Raw genomic sequence first — 15633 nt, 5'->3', positions numbered from 1 at the left:
CTTTCTTTCTTTCTTTCTTTCTTTCTTTCTTTCTTTCTTTCTTTTCTCTCACTCCCTCCCTCCCTCCCTTCCTCCCTCCCTTCTTTCCTCCCTCCCTCTCTCTTTCTTGTACTGGGGATTGAACCCAGGGGTGCTTAACCACTGAGCCATATTCCCAGCATATTTATTTATTTATGTATTTATTTTAGAGACAGGGTCTCACTATGTTGCTTAGTGCCTCAAGTTGCTGAGGCTGGCTTTGAACTTTGATCCTCTTTCCTCAGCCTCTGGAGCCACTGAGATTACAGGTGTGTGCCACCACACCTGGCCCAATGCAGTTTTTAATACCTTAGAGTAAGAAAAGATTTCTGAGTCTTAGGTTTTAAAAGTTCTGAACATTTATTTGTGAGTTACACAAAGCTGTAAATATGTCTTACCAATTATGATAGAGATTATTAGATTCAGCATCACATTTTTATCTGTTATTCAATTTTTGAATTTACTGTTCTTATCACATATTTTTCTTTACTCAGATATAACAAATACAATGGATGAAGGCATTAGGATGTATTGAATAAAACATAGCTTCAAAACTATGCTCATTAAGAAAAGGTTAATAGAATTTTGCAGTGATTTTAGTCACTTCACTCTTGAGAAGAAATATCGCCATTAAAAGACACATTATTTTATCTCTGATTAGCATTTGCAGGTAGCTCGGCATTTTTCTTTTATGAAGTTTTTATCACATCCATATTCTTTGACTAGATCAGCACAATTTGAGATCCTATCCACATAAATGCAGGGATTGGCTAAAATGAAACAAAGGACAAAAAGCTGTTTCATGGAATATAATATTACTTGTCCCAAACTGTATCATCTCAAGGAAAACCCATTTGCTCTGTATTTGTTCATTTCTTTAATTCTCCTTACATAAATAAGGGAAAATAAGCTTAAACTATTTAGACATACCTGATATAGCAGATATAGAATTCTTGAAACACAGAACTTTAAGAAAACGAAGAAATTTTCTACATTGCTTGAATAAGGTGTATAGTAACAGAAATAAATTTATTTCTCAATATATTAGCCTAGAGTGTCCAAGTACGGCTCATATTCCCTGCAACAAACTGCACACCAGTGTGGAGTTGCAACCAAACAAAAGAAAAGTAGGCCACACTGGCAGACTAGCAGTGATTCTGCTGTGTTGTTTGTGTGTGTGTGTGTGTGTGTGTGTGTGTGTGTGTGTGTAGTTTCTGGGGATAAGTAGAAAACTTGCTAGAACCTTCAACATACATATTTCAAATAACCCAGTGTTCCTTTCTGGTGCCTGCTTCCCATGATGTGCAGTTACTAGGAAAGAACCTGATTTTTATTAAGGGTGGGAACAAATTGAGACGGATCCTACCTAAGTTTATATAACCAGTTTCTAAAATCTGTCTTTCTCTTCCTTAACTAAGGGGGTGAGTTGAAGTTTCTAAAGGAAGCTAAATGGAAAATTCATCTCCACTTTGTTGTGGCTTAAATTTGTTTTGCCTTACTATTTGTTTTTATTTTTTAGTTTTTGGTATGCGGGATTGAACCCAGGGATACTTAGCCACTGAGCCACATCTCCAGCCCTTTCCTTATATTTTATTTAGAGACAGGATCTTACTGAGTAGCTTAGGGCCTCACTAAGTTACTGAGGCCCTAAGTTTTGAACTCCTGGTTCTCCTGTATCAACTTCCCAAGCCTCTGGGATTACAGGCATGTGCCACTGTGCCAGGCCTGCATGACTATTTATATCTTATCTTAGTCAGTGTCATCCTGAAATGGCAGCTGCACTTACCACCTCACTTTTAGTTCTGCTTTTGTTACCAAGAGCAGAAGGACTGAAGCAGGAAAAGGAGAGCCCATAAACAGAATAGGAGCATGCCTATATCAGGGCAGAATCTCAGCCTGTCTTCCACATAAGATCAGAGTACAGAGAAACACCAGCATTTGATAAAGAATAGAAATGACTTACTACAAAGCCCATCATCACAGTGATCAGGGCAGTCTGCACAAGGTTTTCCTATTTTATATGGGGTCTTCTTGGTTCTTACATCATTTCCCCTAGCAAAGAAATATTTGGAGGAATGGATTAGCAACAACATTATGGAATATGAAATTTCATCATGTGTATGGACTACACAACAGTCACAGGAACTCACAAAAGGGAGAGAAAGATTTCTGAAGGCGGGAGTCATAAAATAAATCGAAGGTAAATTATGCATGATTTAAATATGTGCAAAAGAAAAGAGTTAGTATCAGATCACCTTTACACTAGACAAAAGGACTTGCAAACAGCGGGCAAGTTTATATTGTAGCTCCTGAGAATTGGAGCAAATATGTCTTGCTTCTTTATTAGATGGATTTTCTTTCATTGCAATATTATTAACGTGCTGTGAACTATGCCAGGCACTTAATATGACTAATCATATTTAATCCTGATAAAAATCCACGAATACATTGTCACTACCTCTTTATAGATAAATGAAAAGGAGCTCCAGATTATTAAGTTTTTGGTGAACTGAAGACCACAGAGCTGGCAAATAATGGAGCCAATGTTTGTCCTTAAGTCTGATGGTCCACAGAATCTATGCTCTATGCATGATGCTATTAGCTCCCTGGCTTTATCACCCCTTAGAACATACTGTATGTTTCTTGTCTTTACCATTGCTTCCCTTTCTTCCAAATCCACCCTTGAATGTCTTTATGGGGCTACCCTATAACTCAGATGGACAAAAGGGGTTGGATTGTAGCCCAAGTGCAGACCTCTGGGGTACCATTGACCAAAAAAGATCCCCTGTGCAGTACTTACTCAGGACAATAATGACAAACATAGTAATAGGAAAGGTGCTTGTGAGGACAGTGGGCCAAGGCACATCCGAGTTGGTGGGAAGTGGCCCAAACGAGCTGCAAGTGAAAAGCTTAAAATGATGTAATTTAAACCAAATTTATAGTATTCACAGTTTGTGACATTTTGTTTCTTTTTCTTCTTCTTCTACTTTTTTTTTTTTTTTTTTGTGGTGCTGGCAATTGAACCCAGAGCCTTGTACATGGAAGGCAAGCACTTTACCAGCTGAACTACATCCCCTGACATTTTGTTTCTTAATTGCTGATTAAAACTTATCAATGAAGACAATTTTAAAAGCTGAAAAATATTGACTTCTGATTTCTAACATTTCCATCTAAACATGATTTCTCTTTTAAAAAATTCCTTTCAATTATGGAACTTCATTTAAAGTTAGGGGAAGTTTTATACATTCCTGATACATTTGATAAACCAGTAAATCACCCTGCAATTAGTAAAGAAGTAGGTAAGTGGGTTCTGGGCAACAAAGAAAGGTAGCAAACTACAATTCAAGTTTTTTTTTCACACAAAGATTCTATTCTTTAACATTATAAATCAGCACAGTTTTCTTCTTCTTGTTCCTAATCATGCTACATTGAACACAACACATAGATAGCCCCTAAAAGGTAAGTAATTTCATTACTCAACTATTCTTTTTCATAGAAGAGCATAATTCTTACTTGCAAAAAGATAATAAAATTTCGCAACATTTCTTCCTCTATTGCCGCTACTTTAATTTTTTTTTTTTTTTTTTTTTTTTACTTTCACAGACTGCATTTTGATTCATTGTACACAAATAGGGTACATCTTTTCCTTTCTATGGTTGTGCACGATGTAGATTCATACCATTTGCATAATCATACATGTGCATAGGGTAATGATGTCTGTTTCATTCCGCCATTCTTCATACTCCCCCTCCTCCTAATTTCCCTCTATGTAATCTAAAGTTCCTCCATTCTTCTCTCACTCCCCAACCCCCACCCCCATTATATATCATCATCTAGTAATCAGGGAAAACATTATCCATTCATCTGTTGAAGGGTATCTAGGTTGGTTCCACAATCTAGCTATTGTGAACTGAGCTGCTAAAACACTGATGTGGTTGCATTACTGTAGTATGCTGATTTTAAGTTCTTTGGGTATAAACTGAGGAGTGGGATAACTAGGTCAAAAGGTGGCACCATTCCCAATTGTCTGAGGATTCTCCACACTGCTTTCCAGAGTGGCTGCACCGATTTGCAACTCCATCAGCAATGTCAAGTTTTGTGAGGAAAACATCAAAAAATTATGACAACCCTTGTGCTTTTCTGCAGATATCTCAGTTTTCACAGTATAACTTTAATTTTGTGTCACAAATACAATAAATTACCTATTTCATAATATTAAAAATAGTTTGCATGTAAAAAAGTACATAGTTCATGATTTTTTTTTATGCACAAATCTCAGATCATCATAGCTCAGATGTGCTTGTCATCTCCAGTAAAAACTGAGGAGAAAAAGTTAGTCTGGGATGATAGACAGGTAAACATCAAGGTTTTGGCATTATAATTTTACCTGGGTATAATGGCCAGTTTTAGCATTTGCATCAACTCCATATTTAAAATCTTCAACTTCATCATATAACGATTGGATTGCATGTGACCATGATATGGGAGTACTGGACATGAATAAATTCTCTCCACAGTTAGCAACTAAAAATTAGAAAAGACAATGAACCAAAAGTTAAATCAGTACTTGTAGAGATTGCTCATTGAATTATTAAAATTTTTTAGTTTCTGAGATCATTATCACTTCCCATTCATGTACAGTTATCTTCAACTGATTTGTGGGAGAAATCCAATATCAATTTCAAAAGCATTGTTCTGTGACTTGGAATCACTTGCTCTTTTCCCTTCCCATGAATGAATAGATCTTTTAAAAATGTAATTAATGATTTGTTTTCAAACGAACTATGTTACTTTCTTTTAGGAGAAGGACCAGAAGAAAAATTCCTTCTTATATCCTAGAGTAAGCACCAACTTTCAAAGAGTCTCAGAATTGGAATGAACTAGAAAGATAACAGATAACATATCATTTTGGCAATATTGATAAACTCAACATTTAGCCAATTATTATTTCCTCCCATGCCTTCATAGCATACATGTAAGGAATATTGAAGAAATGACAAACATGACTTTTGAACTTTGGTTCTTAAACTGGGGAAATAAGGTGCATACATGAAGCAGATGTCAGATGCAATGTCTAGTGGGTAAAGGACGAACTCAAAGTCATGAATGCAGGAGTGACAAGGCCATGTCCAGAGTAATCAGCAGACTGATCAGATTTTAGTAAAAGGTGAAAGGCAGGTTGTAGAGTTGTCAGGTAAAATGGAACAGAGTGAAGACCTGGGAGCATAGGTAGTGAATTAATTCACCATTAAACTGATTTTCACTTATGCTCTGGAAAATCATCCTAAGAGGTAATAATAAAAATTTTCTTATAAAAATAAAATAATAATTTCCACTAGGAACTCATGCTCTCATGGGTTTGGCTATCATAGGTTTAAGTGGGAGAATTTTGGATTTTGCAGAATAAAACCTGGCACATGGCTACCATGGATGATTAACATCTAAGTGGACTTCGGTTCCATACATATTTAAAACAATCTACTTTTGTTTTCTTTCATCATAACTTTTGCTTTTTCTGCATATTCAGATAAAAATCTAATTTTTGGCATCCAGCAGCAGGAATAATGTCATTTTAGGATGAGTCTTAAAAAAGAAAAGACTGGAAGGAAACAAAGGAGTGTGAGCGTAGGTGAGAAGACCAAAACCAATAAGTAAAAGCAAGACCTTCTTTCCCAAACTTATTCTCTCCTTCATTCATTGTTAATCTTTGACTTTTAAACAATGTCCCATTAGTCGTTAGAGGTTTGACTTACAACTAATTTTTCGTTGACTTCTTGGACTGTGAGACAAGGTGCACCTCTCTGCCCACTTCTCTGCATTCTTGGCGACTTCAGCATTCCAGTTCTCAAACACGTGTCAAACATTTAGGAATTAAAATATGGTGCTTTCAACATAATGGTTAAGTATATGACCACATTGAAAACAAATATCTGCTTGAAGAATCATTTTCTATCATTCCTCATTTTCCCATGGATTCTACCAAAAGATGCATTTCTTGCTTTCTGAAATCATTTAGTTACCACGATACATCTATTGGGAGATCATTCTATCAACACCTCTATATGCTCCTTTGATTAGTGTACTGTCTGAATACATTTATATTATATAACTTATGAGCTAACTATAGCAGAAAAGAGCAGGATTCTCATTTTACAAACTTGTTCACCCTGTTTTATTACAGATTCTAAGGTTTCATTTGTAGTTTGGTGTCTATTCAAGTTATTTGATTTATAAGGTTTCTTGCACATCATCTACCCATTAATTATACCTCCATCGTTGATTATTGAGTTAATTTTTATTTTTCAGTTCAAATACAATGTTATATTTTATGGCCAGTCTGGACACTGAGATGACAACTATCCAGTAATACAAACAGATTATTTTAAAACTATAGGTCCTGGTATAATGTTCATTGCTCAATGGCTAAATGCTAATTATAATGATTCATTGACAAGCCAGGACTTACCATTTTAAGCATATTGCTGGCTCTGGGATTTGCCATCCTCCTAAGATCATTGTGCTTATTAGTAATCTCCATTTGAACTGATGGGTGATGGGTCAATAAAGAGAAAAGTGAGACATTCACCTTTAAAAAAGAAGCAAGAAGTTAAAAAAGTTATAACCTTGAATATCAAAGTAACAGAATTACAACTTACTCTATCAATATATAAATTGATAAAATGTTTAGTTTTATGATCTCAAATTTTAATAAGAATGGCACTCACCTAGGACTTCTTAACCCGCAGAATGTTAGGCTCCACCCCCCAGAGTTTCTGATTCAGGAAACCAGATTGGGGCCAGATAATTTGCATTTCTAATAAGTACTCAGGTACTGTGATTTGAGAATTACTTGTCTAACTCACAAAATTGTTCTGGGAAATACGGGCTTGACTTTTTGAATGTTAATCTTTTTGTCTTGAGCAATAGATTAATATGATCTGTGTTTTGTCTATACATTATCCTGTCTCTCAACAATGCAATAATTTAAAATTCTCATCAGTGGCCGAATTGTAACAGAAAATTTCAACAAGAAATACTTCCTGGAATTCTGCAAAAACGGATTGTGTGACCCACATGATATCTAGTAAGAGAGATTTATTAAAAATGCAGATAATATTAATTTTAAATATAATGAATATATTATATTTTTAAATATAATGAATATAATGAAAGGAAGGTTATATTATGTTAGCTATTATTCAGATGAAAAATATGAGTAGCAGTCTAGGGGTTACTTGCCAATAATATTCAGTATCTTATAAAGAATATGATTTCTGTGCATATGTATGTTTAAACTTATTATGTATATTATATATCACATTAAATATAATATAATATACTATATTATATTAAAGATATTATCATTTACTAACTTAATAAGAGTATAAGCAGAAAGGAACATATTTTTAATTTTTATTTTTTATTTGTGAATATTGATTATACAGAATGATAGGTTTCATTGTGGTATATTTATGCATGTATTAAAATGTAATTTGATTAATTTTACTCCCCAATATCTCCTTTACCCTTTAATGTCCCATCCTCTTCCTCTACCCTACTAGTCTCTATTCTAATTTCATGGATTCTTTTTTTCACCTTTCTAGCTTGCACATATGAAAGAAAACATATGATACTTTTCTTCGAGTCTGACTTATTTTTCTCAAAATAATGGTCTCCAGTTCCATCCATTTTCCTATAAATGACATAGTTGCATTCTTCTTTATGGAAGAATAAAACTCCATTGCATAGGTATACCACATTTTCTTTATCCATTCATCTATAGACAGATACCTAGGCTGATTCTATAACTTGGTTATTGTGAACTGTGCTGAAATAAGCATGGACATGCATGTATTTCCAAAATATGCTGCCTTTAATTCCTTTGGATAAAAGTTAAGGAGTCGTGTAAGATGATTATAAGGTAGACTTAATTTTGACTCTTTGGAGAACCTCCATAATGATTTCCACAGTGGCTATTCTAATTTACATTTTTACCCATAGTGTATAAGAATTCTTTTTTCCCTGAAACCTCGCCAACATTTATTGCTATTTGTATTCTTGATGCTTGTCATTTTAACTGGAGTGAGATGGAATATCAGTGTAATTTTGATTTGCATTTCCATGATCACCAAAAATGTTGAACTTTTTTTATATAGTTGTTGGTCATTGGTACTTCTTTTGAGAAGTGTTTGTTCAATTCACTTGTCCATGTATTCATTGTTATTTTTTTAATTTGAAGTTTCTGAGTTTTTTATAGTAGCTGGCAAAGATTTTCTCCCATTCTATCAGTTGTCTCTTCACTTGTTTTCTTTGTTGGGCAGAACTTTTCAGTTTGATGCCGTCCCATTTATTGATTCCTTTTCTTATTTCCTGAACTGTAGGGGTCTTATTCAGGATTTATTTTTGCCTGCACATGTATATTAAAGCGTTTCCCCTATTTTTTCTTTTAACAGTTGCAAAATTTCTGGTGTCATAATTATGTCTTTGATCCATTTGATTTGACTTTTGAACCAGTCAGAACCTCCCAATTGCTCAGGAGGCTGAGACAGGAGGATCACAAGTTCAAAGCCAGCCTCAGTAATTTAGTGAGGCCCTAAGCAACTTAGCAAGACCCTGCCTCAAAACAAAAAATAAAAAGGACTGGGGATGTGACTCAGTGGCTAAGCACCCCGGTAATTAATAAATAAATAAATAAACACCCCCCCCCCCACACGTCTAGTTACAAAACAACATATTTTTAAAAAGTGAAAAAATTATCCATGTAAAACTTAAAAACAATTAAAGCAGAACAAATCCTTGGAAAGGGTCTAGTACAAGGCTGTGCTGGTTCTTCTCTATTTGATTTCCTACTCAATTAATTTATTATCCACCCTTTTCTGCCCTAACTTGTGCCACGAAGCTGGTCCTTCCAGCTTGCACTACCCGAGCTTTCTTTTCCTGAGTCAAAGGGAGGAATTGGAGGAACAAAGAGTAAGGAGAGAGGCGGAGCGCCTCTTGTTCACTTCCTTGACTTTGCACTTCATTTCTGGGAATAACTGCTTATATTATTGACTCACTCAGCTACTGGGAAGGCTCCACACTCTGTCATTCCCTCATTGCATCCCTCAGGCCTAGGAGTGGAAAGGCTTACTGCTATTGCTATTCTCCATACAGATTCCTTCAACCGTATTCTGCCTGTACATAAATATCACTCCCTGAAGATCTTCATTCAAAACACCTGTTGAAATCTGTTTCCTGTTTAGACTTTAAGTGAAAGATTCTCCTTTATTTTCAGAAAACAGAGATTCAGAAATGTTGACCGAGTTATGTGAGCATCTCTTTTTTCTTTATAACCAGGAACTGATTACTTAAATTTAGCAGGGCAAATTAATAAATGACAACAGACCTCTCATGCCTCTGGGCTCTATTTCAATAATGAGGGTAGCATATTGTAGCAACACTACATATTTAGAAAACAGTTTCCTGAAATAGCATTTTTCTATGAGTGAAATCACATGTATTTTTATTCCTTTATTAGTAATCATTTTCTTTTACTCAGTGGTAAAAATTAAATGAAGTATTTGGCAAAATACTGAAGGCATCTAGAATATATGATTTCAGAAGACAAACAAGTATATGAGTATGTTAAATACGTCCCTCATTTTGGGCAAGGGTGTTTCAAGTAGCTTAGCCAATTTCTTTGCTTACTGTACACAGACCTCACCTCAAATTCACCTTCTTATATATACTACTAGTTTGCTTTTCCAGTTATATCATTACCAAGCACAAGGCAGCAAAAAAGTCATTTACGATTTAAAGTACTATGTGGATAATAATGGGAAGAATGCCAAATATGTTTTCAAAAATACAGATCACATCATTCAGGAAAGAGTTCGAAAACAGAGGACTGAAATTCTTGGGGTGCAGCAGGTCTCCTGCAAGGTAGCAGGGAGTACTAAGTAAGCAGTTGCAGTGTGATCAATCTTAGCAACACTCTTCAATATGTCATATTTTCTTCCTCTACATCTTAAAAAAAAATCTGTGAAATAATTTTAATTTCTATGATTTATGGAACTACTGTTACATAATTTAATTCTCAAAGCAAGCCATTGTGGTAGTTATTATTCTCACTGGAAGAATGAAATATACTGATCAGATAAATTGCTCTTTCATGGGCAACATTCAACTAGTCAATGTTAATCGACACTGGCTAACATTCTGTGCCTGTTTTATAGATGAGAACCCTAGAAATGGAATATGTGAAAAATCTCCTAAGACTCCTAAGGAAAGTGAACAATATTTGGCCAAGACTTGAACCAAATTCTTTCTCTTTCTCTCTTCTTGAGATCTATCTATCTATCTATCTATCTATCTATCTATCTATCTATCTATCTATCTATCTATCTATCCCTCACATATGTATATCACACATCTGTATATCCATATATATAAAACACATATACATATATGTATGTACATGTATATTTATATATGTATAATTTATTTTTTTGAGATGGGATCTTTTTATGTTTACTAGGCTGGCCTCCAACTGCAGGCCTTAAGTGATTTTCCTGCCTCAGCCTTCCCAGTAGCTGAAACTGCAGGCACAGGCCACAACACTTGGCTGAACCAAATTCTTTCAATGCTAAATAAATAACATCCTTTGAAATCAACACACTGGCACCTGGAATACAGCTACCACCTAGGAAATAGCATGAATGAACTTAATTTAAAATTCTTCCTCTCACATGTTAACACCAACCTATTTATGTGGTTTGCAAAGATATTAAGAAAACTCTGCAGATACTTAACTATGGCATAACTTGATTAATTATCGTCTTTTGAGGTGTGTGAAAGTTATTTTAACTTTTTTGGTTTCTTCGAGCATACTTTAGTCTGCAAAAAGCTTTAGTTCTTTAGAAGTCAAACTAAAACATTATTCCTTTAAACAAGTACAGAAGTTAAATTATAATAACAATTCTGTTCTGGAGTATAAAATCAGATTCTTTTCTCCTGGTACACAGTCTAATTTCTGTGTTCTACTTATTCTTATGTCCACCTGGTAAGCTGACTCTCCCAATGAGAGTGAGAGGAAGTAGAAACTTATATGCTGATCTTGTATTACTTGATTGAATTTCCTGTTTTAGAAAGGAGAGGGAGGTGTTTTGCTTCTAGAATAAAAATGCACATATTCCTCTAATTGCTCAGTTTCCCCTGTTTCTCAGCCGGCTGTACTCTGTCCTTTCTCCTCCACACCATACCGAATCAACATTGACCAAGAGAGTCACAACCTTGTCAGTGATTAATTAGAAAGGAAATTTTTTATTACTTACCTAGCTTGGGGAATTTCACGCACACCCTTTCTTTTTAATCTGTTTCTTCCTCCTCTTCTGAGCCACTCAGTATCCTTCCTTTTCAGTTTCCTGTCCTTTGGCTCATCCTTAAATTTTGATTTTTTAAATATTTTTTTTCTAGGTCCTTTTCCTTTTCATTTTATATATTTTTTTCACTTTTGTGGCTTCACAACACCTATGTGATCCCTAAACCTCTAACTCCTGCTCATATCTCATACACACCTCACCTGAAACTCCTAGTCTTACCTCCTGAGTCCCTTCCAGTGCCAGATCACCACGTGATCCATATTCTAGTGATGACATCACCAGGTACCCAGATATACAAACCAGGTAATATCTTTCTCTCCTGACATCCATGTTCAACCAATCTTTCCAAGTTCAGGAGCTTCAACTTTAGAATTAGATCCTCATTTCTGTAACTGACTTCAGATTGATTATGTTCAACCTTTCATGCTTTCTTATCTGTTATATTTAAACCTGATGTAACCTTTTCCTCAAAGAAATTTTCATCCCTGTCTTGTCTTTCTCTTCACTGGTTTATATTCTACTAATAGAATTATCATGAAGACTAGATGAAGTGATGACTAGAGTGCTTAGAATTTTTTTACACAGAAAAATTTGAGTAATAATATACCATAGGACTGTCATCAAATGACACTTACACTTTGAAAATTGCTTACTTACTTGTAAATACTCAACAATTTGAGGTGCTAAATGGGCATTTAATCTTATTCATTGTTAAATCTATAGCACCTAGCACAATGTCAGGTGTGCTAGACACTAAGTAATTGTTAAACTATAGTTAATTGTGTTTAGTAAAACTTTGCCAGTCAAAATTAGAATACTTTTTATGAACTGTTGCTGTCAAGGACTTTGTAATATTAGATGTATATTTCTGTAAGTCTAAGAACAAAAATCTTTAAGCATATCTGAACCCTTTCAAGTGAATAACCTGCTAATAAAAAATCAAATTCCTGTAAGGCAAGGGAGAATTGATTTTATACATATATGATTCATACTAAACTATATCATTATATCATATTTGATATAAACTATATCATTATAGTCATATGTGGTGTTTACTGAGTTACTATTTTGTTGCTCATCTTGTAGTATTAGTAAGTTCATCTTGAGTTATTCCTACCTTTTGCCTGATGACTTAGTCTTTAAATATATACACTGATGAGAAAAAAATGAAGTAAAAGGCATATAATGTGACTAGGGAATGTGTCCTTCCACCCTGTATCTCAGAACGTTTGACACCATCATCATTGCCTACATAACAGCCACCCTGAGCTTTGGCTGAGGCAACCCCACTAATAAGGATCAAAATTACTTTTAGTTTAAATTCATACCATGCCTGCAGTGTGTTGCAGCAGTACCATGAAACATATGCCCGTCAAGATCATTGTTTCTGGAAGAAACGAAGTATTTATGAGATTTACATGTACATAAAAATAGCTTACTCAGTGAAAAAAACTATATATATATATTTTTTTAAAAATTATATTTTTAAGGAATGGAATTATGTGGCTTTTTGTAGAGTTCAAGGGAACAGATACCCTTGGTCAGGTGGACAGTTTTTATTAAATAAATATGAGTCTTATTCTTCACCTAAAAACGTAGACTTAATTTTTTTCTTACTCATTCCTAACATGGAATCCCAGAATACGGCAGCAATTCTTTCTTACTTTAGAAGGGCAAAAACTTGAGACCTAATCAATAGATAATGATAAAAACTTGTACATATGATAATCCATATCGCTGACAAACATCTCCAGTTGAAAAGAAGTTAATGTAAAGCCTTGAATTAAAATTTTTCTCTGTTGGTAATGATAATCTTTAAGATACTACTAAGAAAGTCATCAATTTACAAGTATGCACACCAGAGTCATAGCACTCTGAACATGCGTTCATCTGAAGAGATCCCTGTTGAAAGTGATGGATTTATAGTTTCATTACACTTCCACCTTAGCTTCATATAATTGTCTAATATTATTATTACTGAAACATTGTCAAGTATTATTTTTGTCACAGTTCCTTTTCTAATTTAAAAGTTACTTCTTTTCTCCCCACATTTGTTCATGTATATTTTGTTTGAGCTGATTAGTTATAATAGAGACCCTGTGGCCTGCAAAATCTGACGTATTTAATATCTATCTCTTTACAAAAAAAGTTTGCTGACTTCTGGGAAGGACATTGACAGTAGCTAAAAACAGGAAAAAAGTCCCTTCTTTCAACTTACATCCTCCATCATGTTTTAGTGACTCTTTTGAAAAAAATCCATGCATATTAATTATACAGATATAATTTCCTTGTGGTATCTTCACATATACATATAACATACTTTGATCCTATCCACCTCCCACTACCCTTTCCCTTCCTCTGCCCCATCACCCTTTTTCCCTATTAGTCTCCCTTCTATAAAAGTAATTTCTTGAAATTTTTTTCCCTCTTAAGTTTCACTCTAGTTGTATTGAAGCTGGCTATCACAGTCCCATAGGACTCCTGTGGGAAAGTTGGACAATTTGCCTCCTTCAATCAATTCAAGTATGACATGTCTTGAGTGCTCAGTACTGTAGTAGCTTTGTCCTATATATACTTCAGTTTATCTATAATCCCATTTAAAAGTGTTATGCCAAATATGAATGTAATATTCCTTGCAAGATCCATTTTTCTTGGTTCGCTGCTATATTAGACCATGACAATGCTGAGAAAAAATATTTGAAATAAGTTCTAATGATTACTAGACTCTTATCTACTAGTAGTAATGTTGGAGATAAGATTAAAGGCTACAGAAGTTTTCCTTTCACTGTGGATAATTCTTATTTCAAAATAATGCAGTAAATACTTTACCTGAGTTAGGCAGATGGGAAAAATAAGATGTTTCTGTGACCAAAGGAAGATGAACATATTTTGACCTTCAGCACAGCGATATATATATATATATATATATATATATATACATATAAGGAACACGTGTCACTTACTTTTCTTGTTTGGTTACCCTGAATTGTGCAAGGTAATATGCCTTGGTGAAACCCCCCCCAAAGATCTTATCACATGTATCAGTTCTAAATAAGTCACTATTTATTTCTAAAGAGGAACTCAGTTCATGTTGACAATTCTTTTATAATTAGGTTTAACAATGTTATTAATAATGGGTTAGGGAAGGCTGAAGTTTTGCTACCATAGCCTAGAGATTATAACACTTGTTACTAGGTGGAGACTTGTGTACTTATTTCTCCACAGTATTCAGCAGCATCACCTAATAATTAGACTTTGGTAAATGATCTTTATGAAGTCTAAGGATTATATAATATATATTACAAAACCTCACATTATTAAAATTAATAATTTAATTAGTATAAAATTTAATGAACATAGGGAACTTTATTTTGATTTTCATTATCAAATTTCACTGTATTGAAAAAAGATGTTGAAATAATTTTCCAGAAACATAACATAATATCACAAATTACTAAAAGTCACTCAAATGTATCAAAGGGGAAAAATAAACTATAGGCATGCAATAAATTTATTCTTAAAATGGTTGATTTTTAATTAAAATATTTTTTCTCCAATATTATATTAATTTAGATTAGAAATGGAGCCACACAGTGTGGCTATTTACGTTGGTTCATATCCCTATTTCACAATTCAATGACTGAGGAAACTTGAGCCAGTGAATTATTGTCTTTGTGTCTCAGTTTTCTTATATGTAAAATGGGTTGATATTAATAACCATGGAAAATTAGGGTGCTCTTAAATAAGTTAATTCATCCAAAGTAGCTAGTGCTTGAAATATCCTTCTTAGTAATTGTTATTGTATTTCATCGATCATTAGTTAATAAACTTGTTAGTAACATACTAGACATATACGGGGCATATACAGAAGTAATGTGCGTTAGTACACATATAAATTATAAAATTATAAAATCATAGTGTATTAAAATTATGTACTTAATTAAATGAAATAGTTTGAAGTACATTTAAAGTGAAGAAAACAATTTTATATGCTACTAATGAAGTAGTTATTTTGGTAACATTTGTTCCACAGAAAGACTAGTTAGAAGCTATAGTCAATTTCTTTGTTTTATGTGAACATTAGCAATCAAATTTTTCCCTGTAAAACTATTCAAACTATAGCTCCTTAAGATCTCTTATAAGCTGAGAAATTCACTTGTATGAGACAAACATTTTCATATACATTTGGCAAAATTTAAGTCCAGGCACACATTAACAACACTAAAAAATTTTTTTTCAGATGGTCAAGGATCTT

General features: G+C 33.9%; 1 protein-coding gene across 1 annotated transcript; it reads right to left on the bottom strand.

The window, feature by feature from the left end:
* Window positions 1–373: 373 nt before the first annotated feature.
* LOC306665978 (cysteine-rich secretory protein 2-like) lies at window positions 374–14263 on the bottom strand. Its single transcript, XM_079147678.1, has 8 exons — window positions 14208–14263; window positions 12707–12765; window positions 6485–6604; window positions 5772–5862; window positions 4406–4542; window positions 2819–2913; window positions 1982–2070; window positions 374–788 (listed from the first exon to the last, which is right to left on the bottom strand). The coding sequence occupies exons 2-8, from the start codon at window positions 12758–12760 to the stop codon at window positions 676–678; spliced, it is 699 nt and encodes a 232-aa protein (XP_079003804.1). The 5' UTR covers window positions 12761–12765; window positions 14208–14263; the 3' UTR covers window positions 374–675.
* Window positions 14264–15633: the final 1370 nt, after the last annotated feature.

The sequence above is a fragment of the Sciurus vulgaris genome (genome assembly GCF_902686455.1).
Source record: "Sciurus vulgaris genome assembly, chromosome: 7".
Taxonomy (NCBI): domain Eukaryota; kingdom Metazoa; phylum Chordata; class Mammalia; order Rodentia; family Sciuridae; genus Sciurus; species Sciurus vulgaris.
Note: the sequence above shows the minus strand (reverse complement) of the source record. Positions and strands in the feature narration are given on the sequence as shown.

What these genes read in the sequence shown, in the direction of transcription:
- LOC306665978 (XM_079147678.1), bottom strand. Translation starts at nt 12,760, where the DNA reads ATGATCTTGACGGGCATATGTTTCATGGTACTGCTGCAACACACTGCA. An exon ending in GTTTGTCATTATTGTCCTGA is followed by an intron (nt 2,071 to 2,818) that starts GTAAGTACTGCA and finishes TTTCTTTGCTAG; the next exon opens with GGGAAATGATGTAAGAACCA. An exon ending in CTGTGATGATGGGCTTTGTA is followed by an intron (nt 789 to 1,981) that starts GTAAGTCATTTC and finishes GTTTCATTTTAG; the next exon opens with CCAATCCCTGCATTTATGTG.